Consider the following 18738-nt stretch of genomic DNA (forward strand, 5'->3'; position numbering starts at 1 on the left):
TTTACTTGCAAGGATAAGGGGGCGGGTTTACGTGACGTCATTGCTGCGGGAAAAGCACGCGTGGTCGATTTGTTTTGATTGTGGGGTCTTGCGGAGATTTAGGGAACATTACGATAAAGGTCCTTTTTTGGCTGCATTTTTCGTGTCAGTCACGGGTATTACAGCACCGAGACGTGACCTGCCACAAACCCGTGGGTCTGATTAAAGGAAGGAAACACTCGCATCTGTGTGGACGCCAGATCCAGGAGCCAAGAGTGTGTCTCCATTAGAGATGTGTAACACTGTCACATGAAGGCTTCAACCTGCAGACACACACACACACCCAAAACAACTTAAGTTCTCTGTCACTTCTCCATAATGTAAACTGAGTATGTTTAACAGTGATGGAAAGGGCACTCTTTATTGCAATAAGAATAGTAAAAATGGCACTACAAGTTTAAAGTCCTGCATTTAAAATCTTAATTTTATTCACCGGTGAATAAATAAGTTAGTAGCATTTGTTTAGGTATAGCTACACTTTTAATTTTAGTCTAAAATTTGAAAACAATAAAAAATGGACATTTTGAGAACAAGCTGTGGCAGAAGGAGCATACTTTACTTATAAAACAATTGATCTTTCATGTTCTTATGAATAACAACAATGAGAAAAAACATAAAATTATGAATATAGAGAAATGATCATGCAACTGTAATCTCAACATTTCTCTTTAGCTTTGGTCAGTGCAGTTTAAGAAGAGAAAGAATAAACCACATGGCTGCACTAGAATACTTAAATAGGTTGATTTGCTTTGAAAACAGGTGGGGATATTCTTACAGTGCTGCAGTTCAGTCAAAAGTATATTTCCCTCTCAAATGTACTAGAGTATAAACTAGCATTAGAATGGAAATCCTGAAGTAAAGTTAAAGTACCTCAGAATCTTTCTTGTTAACTGAGTAAATGTACTTAGTTACATTCCAGAATAATAATATTGTCTAGAGACACAGTATGTACTGTAGTGCCACGTGTCGGCCTTAATCACTGCTGCACATCACTGAGTCCTATAAACTTTATTTCACAGTGCATTACTGTTTTAAACATAAATCAACTTAATCAATTAGAAAATAGTGTCTGTATCTTAAATAATAAGGCAGGTTGGGGCAGTAGAATTGTGAAGGAAAAAAAGGATTTTAGAAAATTATTCAATCAAGTTGATTTCCTTTGCAAACAGGATGAAATATATTAATTTAATAATTTAATAATGATTTTTTTCAATGTCAAGAAAATAAATTTCCACTGAACAATGCATTACATTTTTGAAGCTGATCATATATTTTATATGTAGATTAATCTGCAATTATTCAAGTAGCTGTCCAATAAATGTAGTTCAGTAAAAAGAACAATATTTCCCTGAAAAATGAATTTTGAGAGGGAAATATACTTTTGACTGAACTGCATTTATTGTATTATTTTTTGTTTCTTGTTTCAAGATACGGATACTAATTTCTTGAATTTTTTTAAACAGTTTGAAATATTTTTACTGCACGGACAGATTTTTTTCACTTGTTTTAAGAAAACCTCCAGCCTATCCAACACAACAATGATGCAAAAGAAATAATGATCTTAATGTACATGAATATAATACTAAAATGGTCCATACGTTTGATACTAGCATATTTTGTTGATAACACATAAAAGTGCTACTTTTACTTCAGTAAAGGATCTAAATACTTATTCCACCTTTGTTATTGTAGGTTTTGAAGACAGGACTGCAGACATACTAGAGTGTGAGTTACACATCCAGAATGAAATATCTTCACAGTCATTCTCAGCATTCACAGCTAGAGGGCGATCTTATGCAACCAGACTCACCAAATCAATCCTGTTACTGCTTCAATAAGGGGATGATTACTCAAGGTTTACTTAATTAATAGTAGCATTTTCTGTTACTTTATACTTCTACTCTACAACATCTCAGAGGGAAACATTGTGCTTTTTTAAAACCATGTATCCACAATTTTGGTGATTTTGAATGTGAGTGTTTCTGATAAATTAAAGGATTACATTTTCCTTTAAGGGTTAAGGCAATTCTCCTTCTTCTCTTAAATAAACTATCTAAAATCCCGCTTTGAGTACTTGAGTAAATGTACTTAGTTACATTCCACCACTGCCTTCAGTTTTAGAGGTATTCTGCATGCTGGTTCACTGTCATCAAGATTTACAGGGACACTTTAATAGAACAGAGCCATCGTTAATGTGATTAGTAACAGCTGTGCTTTTCCTGCTAAGTCAAAATGCCTGCAGTGAAAAAAGGCCTATAATGAAAAAGTGTAATTGTCCCACTTTAACAAGTTCTTACAGCAAAGTGAGGCAGATGTCAGTCAAGCTCAGTTTATGTACACCCACACAGTCCCGAGGAGAGGTCCAATTAGGCAAAGTAAGTGAAAACACCTGTGTGTGTAGTGTGGGTGTGTAGGGCCTGAAGGGGAGATATTACAGGTGAAAGAAATCACCATGAAACTTCCCCAGTTGATTTCTTACAAAAGTATAAATACAAGTTTTCTGAGATGTTATGTTTAGATGTGCAAATGAGGCATTATCTAATGCTAACTCTTAGTGGATATAGGTGGAATATAGATAGATACATACATAGAGAGATAGATAGATGGATGGATGGATAAATACATACATACATACATACATACATACATACATACATACATACATACATACATACATACATACATACATACATACATACATAGAGAGATAGATAGATGAATTGATGGATAGATAGATAGATAGATACATACATACATACATACATAGAGAGATAGATAGATGGATGGATGGATGGATGGATGGATGGATAGATAGATAGATAGATAGATAGATAGATAGATAGATAGATAGATAGATAGACAGACAGACAGACAGACAGACAGACAGACAGACAGACAGACAGATAGATAGACAGATAGATAGATAGATAGATAGATAGATAGATAGATAGATAGATAGACAGACAGACAGATAGATAGATAGATAGACAGACAGACAGACAGACAGACAGATAGATAGATAGACAGACAGACAGATAGATAGATAGATAGATAGATAGATAGATAGATAGATAGATAGATAGATAGATAGATAGATAGACAGACAGACAGACAGACAGACAGACAGACAGATAGATAGATAGATAGATAGATAGATAGATAGATAGATAGATAGATAGACAGACAGATAGATAGATAGATAGATAGATAGATAGATAGATAGATAGATAGATAGATAGATAGATAGATAGATAGACAGATAGATAGATAGATAGATAGATAGATAGATAGATAGATAGATAGATAGATAGACAGATAGATAGATAGATAGATAGATAGATAGATAGATAGATAGATAGATAGATAGATAGATAGATAGATAGATAGATAGATAGATAGATAGATAGATAGATAGATAGATAGATAGATAGATAGATAGATAGATAGATAGATAGATAGATAGATAGACAGATAGATAGATAGATAGATAGATAGATACATACATACATACATACATACATACATACATACATACATACATACATACATACATACATAGAGAGATAGATAGATAGATATATAGATACATACATACATAGAGAGATAGATAGATCGATCGATGGATGGATAGAGAGATAGAGAGATAGAGAGATAGAGAGATATAGAGATAGATACTTTATTTATCCCGAGGGAAATTCAGGCATCCAGTAGCTTAAAACATTTACACAATTAAACAATTGTGTAATTAAACAATTAAACAACAACCACCTCACAAAGTCCTCCACCAGGCTCCTGTACTCCCCCTCTTGTCCATTCCTGACACAGCCAACGATCACAGTGTCATCAGACAGTATTTCTGCATGAGCTCAGAGTTGTGCTGGAAGTCAGAGGTGTAGAGGGTGAACAAGACAGGGGAGAGTACCGTCCCCTGTGGCGCTCCAGTGCTGCTGACCACAGCCTTTCAGCCTGACGTACTGTGGTCTCTCTGTGAGGTAGTCCGTGATCCATCTCACCAGATGTGAGTCCACCCTCATCTCTGTTAGCCTATCTCTCAGGAGTGGGGGCTGGATGGTGTTAAAGGCGCTGGAGAAATCCAAAAACATCATTCTCACCGCTCACCACTCCCCTTGTCCAGATGAGAGTAAGCCCTGTGTAACAGATAGAGGATGGATGTGCTTTCACTGTCATAAATAAAAACGTTAATCCTAACTATAATTTAAATAATAATTGTTTGATTGGTAAAGCTTGTCAGTGAGGTAGTGACAGCATGGTCAGCGCTGATCTTTCACTGTAGAGTGTAGATTTAGTTTAAAAGTCCTACATGATATTTAGAAATGTTTTGTATTATTAAGCTGTTGTTGAAAACAAAAAGGAGTGGAGAGAGAGAAATATCTGAACAGAAATGCCAAAATTATTTCTGGGCTTTATTTGAACTAACCAATACTCAAAAATATAATTTAATGTAACATCCCTTATTTTGACCCGGGTCCACTAGGCAAAGATAACAAAAGTATAGAGGAGTTGCTGATGGCAAAAGTTATTTCTTGGTGGTTTGGGTGAAAAACAAAATTTTAAAAAACTGCTTTGGAAAAATTAAAACGGACAATTATAACTAGGATTAGAATTCAGCTTTGTGCAAACCCATTCATGTAATAGTTGTCGTCATTATACAACGTATTATTCTGTATCATAAATATAGAACAGAGATGACTCAGATAGAGGAAACACTTTGTGTGTACGTTTTGGCAGGAGCGCATACATTTTATGATGCCTGTGCTAAAATGTCTTTCATCTGCATGCAACACATTTTCAATCTCACGGCATTGCATGGTAATTAACAATCTCTCATCGAAAGTCAAATTCATTAACTCAGCTCTTTGAATAGCTCCGTGTCCTGACTGTGGCTGGCAGCTCAGTGTTGAATGTGTCCTGATGATCGCAGTGACTCCACTGATGTCAATCAAGGCAATCTCTGCTCAACACATAATACTGTTAACTAAATCTGTTACAAAAAAGGTTCCCTTCCTGAAGCAAAACTCAAGTTTTTCATAGTCATCGAGTCAAAAGAAATCATCATAAATGGAGGTCATCTAACTAAAAAAAGTAGCTCCCTTATGTCCTTATAGACATGACAGTGAAACTAAAAGGGAACCTCATTCTCGATTTCCCCTGCATTGGGAATTATATCAAAAACACCATGAATAACGAAGAAAACTATAAATAATACTAATTCTAATAATAATAATAACACACACACAGACACACACACACACACACACACAAACATATATCATCTCTTTCGAAACCAATATTCCATGTGTGCAGGTTCAACTCTTGGCTTTCAAAGCTCTTCCTGTTTTTCCGTTCCCCCACTCCTCATGGAGACTGTTGCCATGGAGACTGTTGCCATACCCTCCCCTTCCGTCCCCGGGCTGCACCAGTATGACCAATGATTTCCTCTGAGTCAGTCACACACCTGCACTACACTTCATTCTGACAGGACATGTCTCACATGGGAAGTCAGTGGTCTCACACATACTCAGAGCAATCTTGTGGTGTGTGTGTGTGTGTGTGTGTGTGTGTGTGTGTGTGTGTGTGTGTGTGTGTGTGTGTGTGTGTGTGTGTGTGTGTTTACTTTCAGATTGTCTGATGGGTCCTGTGAGATTACACACCCGTGTGAAGGACACCTGCAGCGAACATAATTCTCACCAGCCTCTGCGAGACAGTGCAGGTGTGAATCACTGTCTCTCTCCTCCCCTCCTGTATGACCCCACCTCTCCAAAAATAACCCCTGTGCATGAGTCAGGATCCCAGCCCAACTTTAAACTCCCTCTAAATGGGAGGTGAAAGTATTTAGAGGTGCATTAAAGCAGGGTGAAAAAAGATGACGGAGAAACACAGAGAAGAGTGACTGAAATGTAAAAAAACATCAGTGGGGGGGATTTAAAGTCACAACGCAGCAGCACAGGTGATTCCATTGGGGCAGAGGGAACACGGAGCATTATGAAAATGGAAAAGGTGGCATGTAAAAGAAAGTAATGAGAAGAGATGAGTAAGTGTGAATCCTCAACAAAGGTGTCACTCCTTAAGGAATTCACACACACACACACACACACACACACACACACACACACACACACACACACACACACACACGGTGGAAAATAATATCCAGTAGTGAAGTAACTAAGTCAAAATGATTCCCTCATAAACATAAAGCAATATTTTTTTGTAAAATACAACTGAAATATATGAAATCAAAAGTACTTTTATACTGTATTTGGATAATAAAGCATACATACTTTTACTTAAGTAACGTTTTTAATATATTACTTTTACTTGTAATGGAGTCATTTTGCATCGTGGTATTACTGCTTTTACATAAAGGCTCTGAATACTTCCACCACAGACAATCTCACTGCAAGGTTCACTTGCTCTGGAGCTTTAATCACATGATCTTCTTCGGCAGATGGAGTTGCCCATGTGTCATGAATGGTAGATAATGAAATATACATATTTCTGTTCATTTTATTGACTTAGAAGTTGAGAAAACCTTGGAAAGAATCAGAAATGGTATGTTTGATCATGACAACTGGACAATATCCAGCGGCTGAGGAAGATTTTGTGAAAGCAGCTCCAGAACAGCTACTAAATGGACTTTGTGGTTAGATTGCTTTATCAATCAATGTTTCCAAAGTCAACTTCTTAATAAAACATTTGTGTTGCTTTTTCATAAATGCCCCAAACTGTCACTCAGAGGAAAAAGTGGTCATACTGCAACAACACTATCTTCTTGCATATGATGTTTATGCACATGCATCTGGGCTATAGAAAAAAGCACATGTGCACACTGTGATAACCTTTATTGTCGATGTATAACGTTATGTTTACAGGGTATGATGTTGCTTTAGGTTTAATGGGATGCATCCTGTATGTTCTAGTACTATGTGGGTTGGTTATCTTCACCTGCAGATTCAATGAAACAATGACTGCATGCTCCAAACATCTATGGGCCCAGGTCATCTGTCTTTATCTCCCTCACCAAGTGGGACACTCACACACACACACACACACACACACACACACACACACACACACACACACACACACACACACACACACACACACAATAGAGGGAGGTTTACGCCTAGCAGAGGGGACAATTAACCTTAAGTAAGATTTTATGCTCAAAGGATCAGCTCCATCAGTCTCTTATTAGCCACTGGGTGTTAAATTCAAAACCAACACACACACACCTTTACAACATTTCCCTCTCCCTCTCCCTCTCCCTCTCCCTCTCTCTCTCTCTCTCCCTTCCTCACTCACTCCCTCCCTCTCTTCTCTCTCTATCTCTCTCTATCTCTCTCTCTGTCTCCCTCTCCCTCTCTCTCTCTCTCTCTGTCTCTCTCTCTCCCTCCCTCCCTTCCTTACTCACTCACTCTCTCTCTCTCCCTCCCTCCCTTCCTTCCTCACTCTCTCTCTCTTTCTCCCTCTCTCTCTCTCTCTCTCTCTCTCTCTCTCTCTCTCTCTCCCCCTCCCTCCCTCCCTCTCTCTTCCTCCCTCTCTCTCTGTGTAAAGGAGCAGTCCAGCAGTCTATCTGACCGCCCTTTGCCCACCCTTAAGATTTTGAGCCGTGACGTATTTACTAACGGGGACACGCGAGTTTTCACACCGGTGCTCCATCTGCTTGCGAGGGCGACTATTTGGGGGAGATAAACTGCGCCTAGCTCTCGAGCCGCTCTGTATATCACCCGTACTTGTCAACAAGCATACTTGCTGCTCAGTCCACCACCGGGAGTGTGTTCTCCATCGTCACTTTGACCTGCAACATTGTGAATAAACAAGTCGTTTGGAAGTTTTGGACACGTTTTCCAACATAAAAAAGTGAGATTTTGTCAAAAGATGCTGGATCGTTGTAACCAAACTGTTCTATCATTGCTCTTTGGATGCCTGGCTTGTCTTGTGGTGACCTCAGTTGTGAATGCAGACGGTAAGTTCATATTTTAAGCTATTTTAATAGAAAAAAGAAAATTAGAATTGAAAACAAACCATTGACTTCATTATAAACTTAACAATTATTCCAAAACTTATGTATAAGTTTTTACTAACAGTTAAGAGTTAGTGATGCACTAACCGTTACTTAGAGCAGACTGGTTTAAGCGCGCGCTCATAGTTGGCACCTGCCCAAGTTAAGTCTCGCGTGTTTAAAATTCAAAATTAACGTTTTATTTAAAAAAAAAAACGTTAATACAGTTGTGCGCAATGTATGAATATATTAATATTTAACTGTTTTTCAGCACATGTTCTTAAGTGATTCTGAGCATTAGCTAATGATGTGACAATGAGGTGATAATGAAGGGGACAGCTGATGCAGTTAATTGATCACACTTGTAGCCAATACACACATGTATCAAACTTCTCTGCTGAGCTCTGCTCCAGTGCACTGGCATGCAAGTGTGATGCTGCAGTTATTCAGACTGATCCTTTATACAAAATCATGTTATTTTATTCATTTTTAGCAGCTGGCAACAAATATTATTTTCTATTACACTTTGTCATTTCATGTGATTATAAGCAGTTTCCTTTATTAGCATAGGCATGTATAATAATTCATATAATAATAATTCATGGATGATTTTCAAAAACCTGGCATATATAGTCTGAGGACATTTAAGCACAAATAGAATTCATTGTTCAAATATAGTACCAATAAATGTAGCCTTTCCTTTTCTCATCTGGGTGATTGTCTTTTGTGAAAAGATGCATCTGTCTGACAAAACATTTATTAATAAGGTGAGGCGTCTAATAATTCCTACAAACACTTACCAACTTCAGTCAGTATCCAGAAGCTCACAGGTTGAATTTAAAATGGCCTTCAGGAAAACTTGGTACTTTATGATAATATTTATATTTATGAAAAATATAATAATGACGATATTTATTTCATGCTTGAAATGTATCATTTTTTAATAATTATTATATAATAATTTTTAAAAAGTGAAAACAAGATAAAAAATAGGATGAAATAGAGTACATAGAATGCAAAACATAAGAGGCAAAATAAAACCTCTGAATAATAATACTAATACATTTCTAAATATTAAAATCTAAATAAACACTGCAGCAGCATCAAAAGGTCTCCATTCTCTTCTAATATGTTCTCATCTTATCTTGTCTACATCAGTGGTGGAGATTTGAATATACAAAGTTAATAAAAAGTAATAAGAAGTTTCAGAGAATTTCCTCTTACTCCCCACTCTCTCTCTTCTCAGGTCGAGTGTTCGTGTTGGACTTGAGGAACTCCTCCGGCCTGCAGGGCTTCAGAGATGCCGAGGGGGCTTGTGCCTCACAACATGCCCGCTTGGCCTCAGCAGAGGAGCTCCATCATGCCGTGGTGGAGTGCTTCTTCTCCCCGTGCACTCGCGGGTGGCTCTATGGAGGCACAGTGGGGTAAGAAAATAATTTTTTGTGCGTGAGGGTCTTTAAGGGACATGTAGGGAGATGTCAAAAGTCATTTTGGTGTGTGTGTGTGTGTGTGTGTGTGTGTGTGTGTGTGTGTGTGTGTGTGTGTGTGTATGTGTATGTGTGTGTGTGACGGCGGTTGCAGGAGCAGATGAAAGAGAGAGGAAGTAAAGGCAGCAGTGGCAGTTATAGAGAGAGTGGGAAGATAGAAGAAGAGAGTGACACATTTCAGGGGGGAAAGAGAAATAGAGAGAGAGGAAAAGCGGGAGAAAGACTCCTCTGTTCGTTCCTGGAGAGGGAGGGCATTCTGAGCCGGGGTGTCATGTCGACAACTGCCTCCATTTACACCTCTCATCTCCACGGTAACATGACACACAGCTTTCAGCACCCAGAGACAGGAACAGGCAGACAGGCAGAGAGACGGGCCTGGAGGAAGAAGATACACTGTTAGTTTATAGTGAGGTGACTGACAGTGTGTATGCTGTTCTTTGGTGGTAATGACAGGATGCATGAGTGGTCTGTGTGGTCTCAGTATAAGGAGATCTCAGGCCTGTTGGGTACATAGTGTTTGACATTACGTGGTGCTTGTGTTGAGTTAAAATACTGCCTTGAATTCTTCCAAGATATAATATAATATAAATGTATTGAAAGACGATTACATACATTATGTTTTTCAACATTTTGTAACTTAAAGCCCAATTTTGATTGTTGAAAAAATTCAGAGGACCACCTTCCCAAAATAATTTGAATAAAACCACAACATGAATAAAACAAAAAATAAACTGGGCTGTAAATATGTGTTATGACCATAGACTGACTAAAATATGGACATAGAATCAGTGACGTCACACAACCGGCAGTCGCCATCATGGCAGTGACACCTACGTCTAACCCCGGCTAATGCAAAGATGGGCATCGTCAGTGGAGTTGAGGTGGGCCCGGGTGGCACAGCAGAGCAGACAGCTAGCAACTAGCGACCTGAGACGTCTCAGGACGCGGTCGCTTTAAGTGACAGGTGTCATATATGGTAAATGATGATGTATAATGCAAAGACTTGGACAATGAATATGATGATGCCTGGTATATGCTTGGAAACAACTATTTTCCTAAACCATAATTCAAAGGAGGAATTATCAGTGATATGATGGTGTCTGCCCAAAGAATGACCAACGTCTGGTCAGAGGAAAAGCTGACACATTTCTTCTTTCGTACCTGCTCGCTGCGTGTTGGCCAGTGGACATCAGCTTTCACACCCGCTTACCATGTTTCACAGTGTATCACCCATCTATGACTGTGTGTGTCTAAGCCGAGTTCATCCCTATAACCCTCTTCTCTCTGTCTTGATCTTCTGCCTCACCCCAACACTCACACGTGAGAAGCTCATCAGAGAAAAGTTTTTTGGAGGCTGTCATGCGCTAAAAGCAGGGTGCTGTACACATTTAGCTTCAGAACATTTTTATTTATTTATAGTTTTCCAGAAGCTAAATAAGAAAGAAAGTGGGAACTGTGTTCTCTCCTGTGTTTATGAATTAAGAACAAAACAAGGTTTGCCACGGTAATCTTTTTCAAATATTTCCAGAATAATACTACTTTAAGTAACTTTTTTTTCTATTTTAGAAAAAACTGGTAATTTTTTTTGTCGGGATAATTTGTGGTGTCATACTCATTAGTGGTGCACTTCAGCCTCTTGTGGCCTTGATTATTACACAAACACAAACAACTAACAAACAAAAGCATTTTTTATCTGCCAAAACTTTCTTTCGCCTGTTTTCACAGATGAAAAAGGTTATTCACCTCTTCTTAAGTCATAAACACAGCAAAGAAAACAATATTGATCATAAAATGGATCTCCAGATTCTTTTCTCACTCGCCTCTCAGAGCTTCCATAGATAACGCTCTGGTGTTAGTGCCAGTAAACCTGTAGTCATTTATTTAGGTCTGTTGCATAATAACAAATGCTTCTCAGATTGACTCTGCTACCTTAACGTCTTCCTCTTACTTGTCAATCATAGATGTGCTACCTCGGCAACCAAACACAGTAATATCAGAATCATAAACACACAACAAACACACACATATCTGTAATATTGTGTCTTGTAAGAAACGGTTTTAAGAAATGGTTCTTCGGTCAGGTGAAGTGGTCTGGTGGAGGTCAAGCTTTATCTCTCTCTCTCTCACACACATACACACACACACACACACACACACACACACACACACACACACACACACACACACACACACACAGACACACACGCACACACATATATATGCCGAGGGCTGCAGGAGCTGTAGTTAAATGTGAAAACAGTCTGTGTTTTTTGTCGCTCTCTAAATGTTTTCTCTGCGATATCTTTCTTATTGCCTGTTTCTCTCAAATTTTTGTCCTTATAAGCTGAAGATAGCATGGCACAAGCATGCAGCATGACTCACACCGCTTCTCACAGTCTCACTGCACTGCCAGTCAAATTCTTTCCAATTACTGGTGCTTTGATTAAGTCAGTTACGCACACACACACGGCCAAACACTTATGCATGTAATTATGTTGATTAGTAATATCACTGCAATATTATATAAAAAGTCTAATGCGTCTAACTTTTAATGATGTTTCTGAACTCTGCTTTGAATTTTCTTTCCACGTGACGTTGATCGGTGTCGGGTGCTGCTATGGGAACATGATTTGATCGGCCTGGGAAGTTTGAGTCAGTCTTATCTGGTGCTTTTGGATGACAAATAGGCTAATTATGCTATAAAACCTAACGTTGTAACAAAAATAGAGTATTTACTCAACAATTTCTTTGCCACTGCAGCTTGTAGGCATTGACCGCATTATTCATTTGGTACCTGGGGAATGCGTATTATATTAAGTCCCTAATGTTATGATTGTTCTATATGAAGTTGGCTGTAACTTAAGGCTTCTGCATGGGAACATCTATTCGTAATGCGCCATAGTGTGATAATATTGTGCCGCAGGTTACAAGTGCTGATACTGCAGCATGTCTGAGCCATGATGTGTGTTCCTGGACTCTGATGTCATGCTGCAATAATATTTGAATAAGCAACAAATCAGCACGTACATCTGTCAGTGCATGTCGTCATATCACCAGTATACCTTTATAAACCAGAGCTGCAGCTTTACGTGTGATATTATTCAGCAGTCACTTCACTTTTATCAGCAGTGTGATGTAATAATAATATATGACCTTATTAGATTGGTAATACTCATCCATCAGTGTGTAAGCAGCATTTTTACTGTTGTAGCTGCTCAAGGTGACGCTAGTTTGAACTACTTTACACTAGTTATTTTAGTCAAGTGGTTCCCAACCTGTGGGTCAGGCCCCCTCCACAGGGTCACAAGATGAATCGAAAGGCTGTGAAGTGATTAATGAGACAGGAAAGCAAAAAACAAAGTTAATGACACAAAATATTGATTTAAAAACATCATCCTTTACTGAACGCAATTCTCCAGAGTCTATGATTGGAACTGCGTCCATAGCAGTGGTGTGTCTCTCTATTGATCCATCCATCTATTCATCTATTCATCTAGGACGACGGTGTGTAATGTTGTGGGCAGTGCACTGAAAGCAGTGGATGTGAGAACAGAAAACGCCACAGAGGACGCTGCACACATGGACGCCTTCTGTATCAAAGACAAAGGTCAGTAAACACACAACATGCACAGATGTAGACACTCTCGTCATTTTTAAATCCGTACATAAAGTGGTGAGCAGTGATCAGGATATGAACGGCTGAGCTTTGTGTGTAATGAATGTGTGTGCTTATTTGTTCATTTCACACACTTAAATACAAATCACATTGAAGAAATAAAAGTTGTGTGATGGTGTGGTAGAAACATGTATGTTATGTAAACATACAAAATCACCAGTATATCACATATCACATGTTAAATATTTGTGTTTTCACATGAAATAAGTGTAAAATTATGTTTAAGAATAAGGAAAAAAGAAAGAGAAAAATGCACCTGAGCAGAAGTTCTTTCTGTATTTACAGAAATATTAAATGTTTTTGACAGCAATATTTGTATGTGTGTGTGTGTGTGTGTGTGTGTGTGTGTGTGTGTGTGTGTGTGTGTGTGTGTGTGTGTGTGTGTGTGTGTGTGTGTGTGTGTGACTTTCCTGAGATATTTACTGAGGTGTGAAAGAGACTGTGTTCCTGCGTTCCTTCCATACTCTACTTTCAACACTCTCCATCCTGCAAGTGTGTGTGTGTGTGTGTGTGTGTGTGTGTGTGTGTTTGTTGTGTTCATATGTTTTTACTCTGTCTAATCTGTCGTTATATACCAATCTTTCTGCCTCCTCATGAATATACGAGTGTGTGATGTTTATGTGAAGGTATAACTTGATCCGTGGATGTACGTAAGCCCAGACATAGCTGAAGCTAAATTTCACACACTGGCATGGATCTGAGAGGGGAGGGGGGCAGTCAGTAGTTGGTTTTGGATCAGACTATTTTTTGGACGCCACCCAGAAAAGGTCTCTAGACCTTCCTTACAAACAGTAGAGCTACTGTGGCTGTTTATACACAACACAAACACACTCTGCTGTGAGTAAAAATGAACAGTACAGATCCACTTAAAGCAAAGACACAGGTAGGGTTGTGGTTATGTAGTTAGAGTTATGGTTATGGTTATGATAGGAAGTATAAAGTGCCATGTTAACCACATTATCAGGGCAGCACACAATAAAAATATTTATAATTCTGTTAACTATAAGTGCCTTATACTTTTCAGGCCTTACTCTACATGAACCTGCATAGTTTCTGTCAAAGCCCGACCCGAGCCTGAAACCACGGCATCAGTTTTGGGCCTGAGCCCCAAATTTAAACTGTTAAATAAAATAAATATAGATGTATTAAGATTTATTCAAGCTAAAGTCAACTCAAGTCTTTTCAATGCGGTCACAGACATTTGTGACCCAATCTGTGACATGTGCATTCTCCTACCAAATGCCCAGCCCAAAAGCTGTCATATCACAAACTATAAGGTCTCAATCATATCGCAAAAATATCTTTCCCAGTGGTCATGATATTCTACATTTACTTTAAAGATAATAAACAATAATGCATTATTACTATAACATAACAATTATAAACAGCTTTTATTTTGAAGAGTATATCAAAATAAAATAACTGAAAACTTAAAGAAGCAGCATTTTTGAGTCAATCAACATGTTATTATTTGTTGAATAAGCTGTGTTGCCTGTGTATAATTACCATAACAATTAGACCACAGTCAAGACAATACATAGCCTTTATCTCTTCCCGGTGGCATTGTTCGTGGTTTTGTTTGTCAAAATGACATCCACATTTCCCACAAAGCCCTTGCAGACTGTCCCTTGAGTCATTCTAATCTCTTTCTGTTTACAAATGGGATAGTAATGCTGTAAAGCTGGATAATAATAATGAGTCATGTCTCATTAACCACACCGTGTAAAACTGAATGGGGATTGCATCATAGCTATCTAATAGTTTGTTTAACTACTCAAAACATTTATATTCCACTTTGAATGTTTTTTATCTCTGTGTTTGTTGTTGACAGGTGTGCCATGCGGTGACCCTCCTTCCTTTCCGAACGCCCGTCTTCAGGAGCACTCTGGGTATGAGATGGGAGATGAGTTGCTGTACACGTGCATGCCAGGTTATGTAATGCCCAGTGGACACAGTGCCTTCAGCCTGCTGTGCGACAGCTGTGGAGAGTGGTATGGACTAGTGGAGATATGTGTCAAAGGTAAGAAGTTGTTTAAACTGTTTATGTTAGAGAAAGTGGACTTTTTTATTCGTCCTCTTCAAAGCTTTGAGCTTTGACACCGACGGGCAGGAGACCACTCTGAGTTGGACCTCCTCACTTCTTGCTTGTTAGCTCCCAATGTTATTAGGTGATATGGGCTTGATTCTCGGCTTTTTTGGAAAACAGAGTCTCAGTTGTGAGTAGGTAATGGCTGCTGTGGCACCTCAGTGTGACATGCCATAGTGTGTCCTGGTTCATAACAGAGGGAGAAGAGGGCAAGAGTTGGCTATGAAAGCAAAATGCCAGGCCTGTGTCCATGGTTAGCTAACAGAGTCGTTGTCATGTTTGTGCGCTACAGCTGTGGTTTTTGAGCTGTCCCAAGATAGTATTGTCACAATACTGGAATTTCTAACTTCAATACAATACCTTGAAAAATATTGATATTCGATACCATTTTCAATACCACGGGCAAAGATTGAAACAACATTGAGGGCATAACATAGACTTAAGCGTCTGAGTTTCTAGAAAAGCGCTATACAAATCTAATGTATTATTATTATTACATTTTCGATTTTTATTAAAAGGTAAATAAAACAAGGCTAGTAGCAGAGAACAGCAGAATTACTGTTGTAAACATAAACAATAATTACAACTTTTTTCATTAATAAAAACAATATTGTACTTGATGTGGTGCACATGTTCAAAAGTCTCTGAGATTGTCACACATTCAAAAGGCAATAACATGAACAAATGAGTTTTAAAAAATCCAATGGAGGTAATTGAATTCTTATATGCTATGTGGTCACTGCAGCGGTGTGTGGCTGCTGGCTGTAGATCCATAGTGATGTCAAACGATTCCTTTAAGCCAGGGGTTGGGAACCTATGGCTCGCGAGCCATATATAGCTCGCAGACAATTTTGAGCTCTTTTTCGAGAAGGGCGGGGCTTCTCTCCCGACACAAACACACGTGCACACACACCTACAGTCAGAGACAGAGCGGAGGAAAGGAGAGGAGTAAACAAAAGAAAATATCCACACCCGTCGCACGGACCTCGGACAGTATGGCTCACAAGGAAATACATTTACAAATATTTGGCTTTTATGGCTCTCCCAGTCAAAAAGGTTCCCGACCCCGTCAGTAAAAGTTTGGGAAACACTGCTTTAAATTACTTCCACATTGTCAAAATCCAAAGGTTGTCTTTTAATGCAAATGCTTCTTTGATGTTTGTCTAATCTAATCTAAATAATGATGAATTGGATGCAGGCACATCTGGCTGTAGATGTTTTGAATGTTTAAATTTCTTTTTTAATTCTGTAATTTGTTCTTTGTTTTCATTTTAAATTGATAAATTGTGTTATTTTTGCTGCTGACAGTCTTGGCCAGGACAGAAGCTTTGTCACCTGATCAAGTAAATGTGTTCTCATTGTGTTTCTGCAGATGAGACTGAAAGTCCCGTGGACTACGAGGACAAGTTTCCAGATTCCTATGGAGAGGCAGAGCACCACAACGAGAGACCCGAGGAGGCTCACGGTGAGGTGTACGAGGAGGTGCATGGAGCTGCTTACCCTGAGGGAGAAAGGCGTCAGGTGCAGCAAGAGACGAGCTTCAGTGTCGACATAAAGGAGGAGCATCAAGACCAACATGGAGGGCATGCAGTGGAAGGAGAGGTGATCAGTAAAACATTTGAAGGAGTTGTAGAAGGAGGCGAAAAAGAGGAGGAGTCGGCTGTTGAGGACTTCACAGTCCATCCGGGGTTGGAGCAGGAGAAGAGCGAGGTGGTCAGGACTGATGCAGCTGCAGCCACAGAAGGACCTGTCTCTCTTCTCTCCCAAAAACACCTCTTTTGGTTCCCCTCTGAAGCCTTCCAGGACGAGGGACATCCCGTCTCCACCAATCCAGTCGCACAGATTACACAGAGAGCCTCAGGCGCCCAATCAGAGGAGAGTAAAGAGCATGACAGCCAAGAAACGCATCACCACCAGCGTCCACTTGATGTTGATGACCGTAATCACGAGCAAGACAGCTACGATGATCGTGACACAGGTGATCACGATGACGGCAACCACGACGACCTGGATGCCCATGACGACAATGAGCAAGATAGCCGTGAGAGTCACCAGGACGAAGATGACCAAGATGATCATGTGAAGCATTACATTCCAGCACAGCATGATGATCTGGACAGACGGGACCGCCCCGAAAATCACGACAATCGCGATGACCATTATGACATGGGTGAACACGAAGAGGACCGAGATCACGTTCGCTATGGCAGCCAGGAGTATGACGATACTTACAATGAACATGAAAGCTATGAAGAACACGATGATGTGACCGGAAGATGAGCGAGAGAATCCTGATGGCTCTAAAGAACATCCTGACCGTGATGACCGTGAGGAGCATTATGACCTGGAGGAGGATAACAACCGTTACCACGATGATCACAAAGATGATGATCATAAAGACGATGATCATAAAGAAGAAGATCATAAAGACGATGATCATGAACACGATGGTCATGATCACGATGGTCATGACCACGAAGATCATGAACACGATGATCATGAACACAATGGTCATGAACACAAAGATCATGAACATGATGGTCATGAACACGAAGATCATGAACACGATGATCATGAACACGATGACCATGACAGCTATGATGATCATGATAGCCACAGGGATGACAATGACGATCATCAGCGTATAATCTTTTCTATAGCAATGGACAAACATCAGAACGTCACAGCAGAAGAAGAGGCCGCCACAGATGACACGTGGCTGGATGGCTACCCTGTTGTTCCAGAAGAAACAGAAAAAGGTGACTCCACAACAGAAAGGTCGAGACAGGAGGATACAGCAAAGGACACAGTGGTCAGGACAACAGACAGACCCAATGAGGTGGAAGTTCGTAGACCCGTCCCTTACACCAGCTTACCAGAGGTGCCTGAGTCTCCTACCACAGATCCGGCCTTAGCTCAAGGAGGAATGGAGGAGATGTGGCCGGGCTTTATCCCCACTGCTGCTCCGTCACAGCCCTCAGACTCGCCTTCATACTCCGACACCCTGGACTACGACACACAACAGGGAGCTCCCACTCACTCCTGGCAGGATGACCTCTCTGAGCAACCCTTCCTAGATCACGGCCCAGTTCCACCGATGCACGACGGCGACAACGGATTGACGGAAGAGCACACCGTACACAACCTGCCTGGTGAAACCGGCGAGAGGGGTGAGGTAGAGGGAGAGATGGGGGAGGCGATCTGCACAGGCGAGAACTGCCCTCCCCGTCCTCCGAGCTCCTCCAGCCGAGGTCCCACGGTGGCAGCCATAATCGTGGCAGTGTGTGTGGTCGCCGCGGCGGTCATCGTCGGGGTGTGGTATTACCGACGGCAACAGCAGAAGAGCTCAGTGTACGAGATGAACGGGAAGGGCCAAAGTCAGAGCAGACAGGCCCAACAGATAGAGATGCAGCAAAAAGTGTAA

At 40.0% G+C, this 18738-nt stretch overlaps 1 protein-coding gene across 1 annotated transcript; it reads left to right on the top strand.

Annotated features, from left to right (window-relative positions):
- Nucleotides 1-7913: 7913 nt before the first annotated feature.
- Nucleotides 7914-18738, top strand: susd5 (sushi domain containing 5). Its single transcript, XM_029443281.1, is given in 6 exon segments — nt 7914-8029; nt 9312-9489; nt 13050-13159; nt 15060-15248; nt 16687-17584; nt 17586-18738. Coding segments are annotated over 6 exon segments (2616 nt in total). The 5' UTR covers nt 7914-7941.

This window comes from Cottoperca gobio, chromosome 11 (genome assembly GCF_900634415.1).
Source record: "Cottoperca gobio chromosome 11, fCotGob3.1, whole genome shotgun sequence".
NCBI classification, from domain to species: domain Eukaryota; kingdom Metazoa; phylum Chordata; class Actinopteri; order Perciformes; family Bovichtidae; genus Cottoperca; species Cottoperca gobio.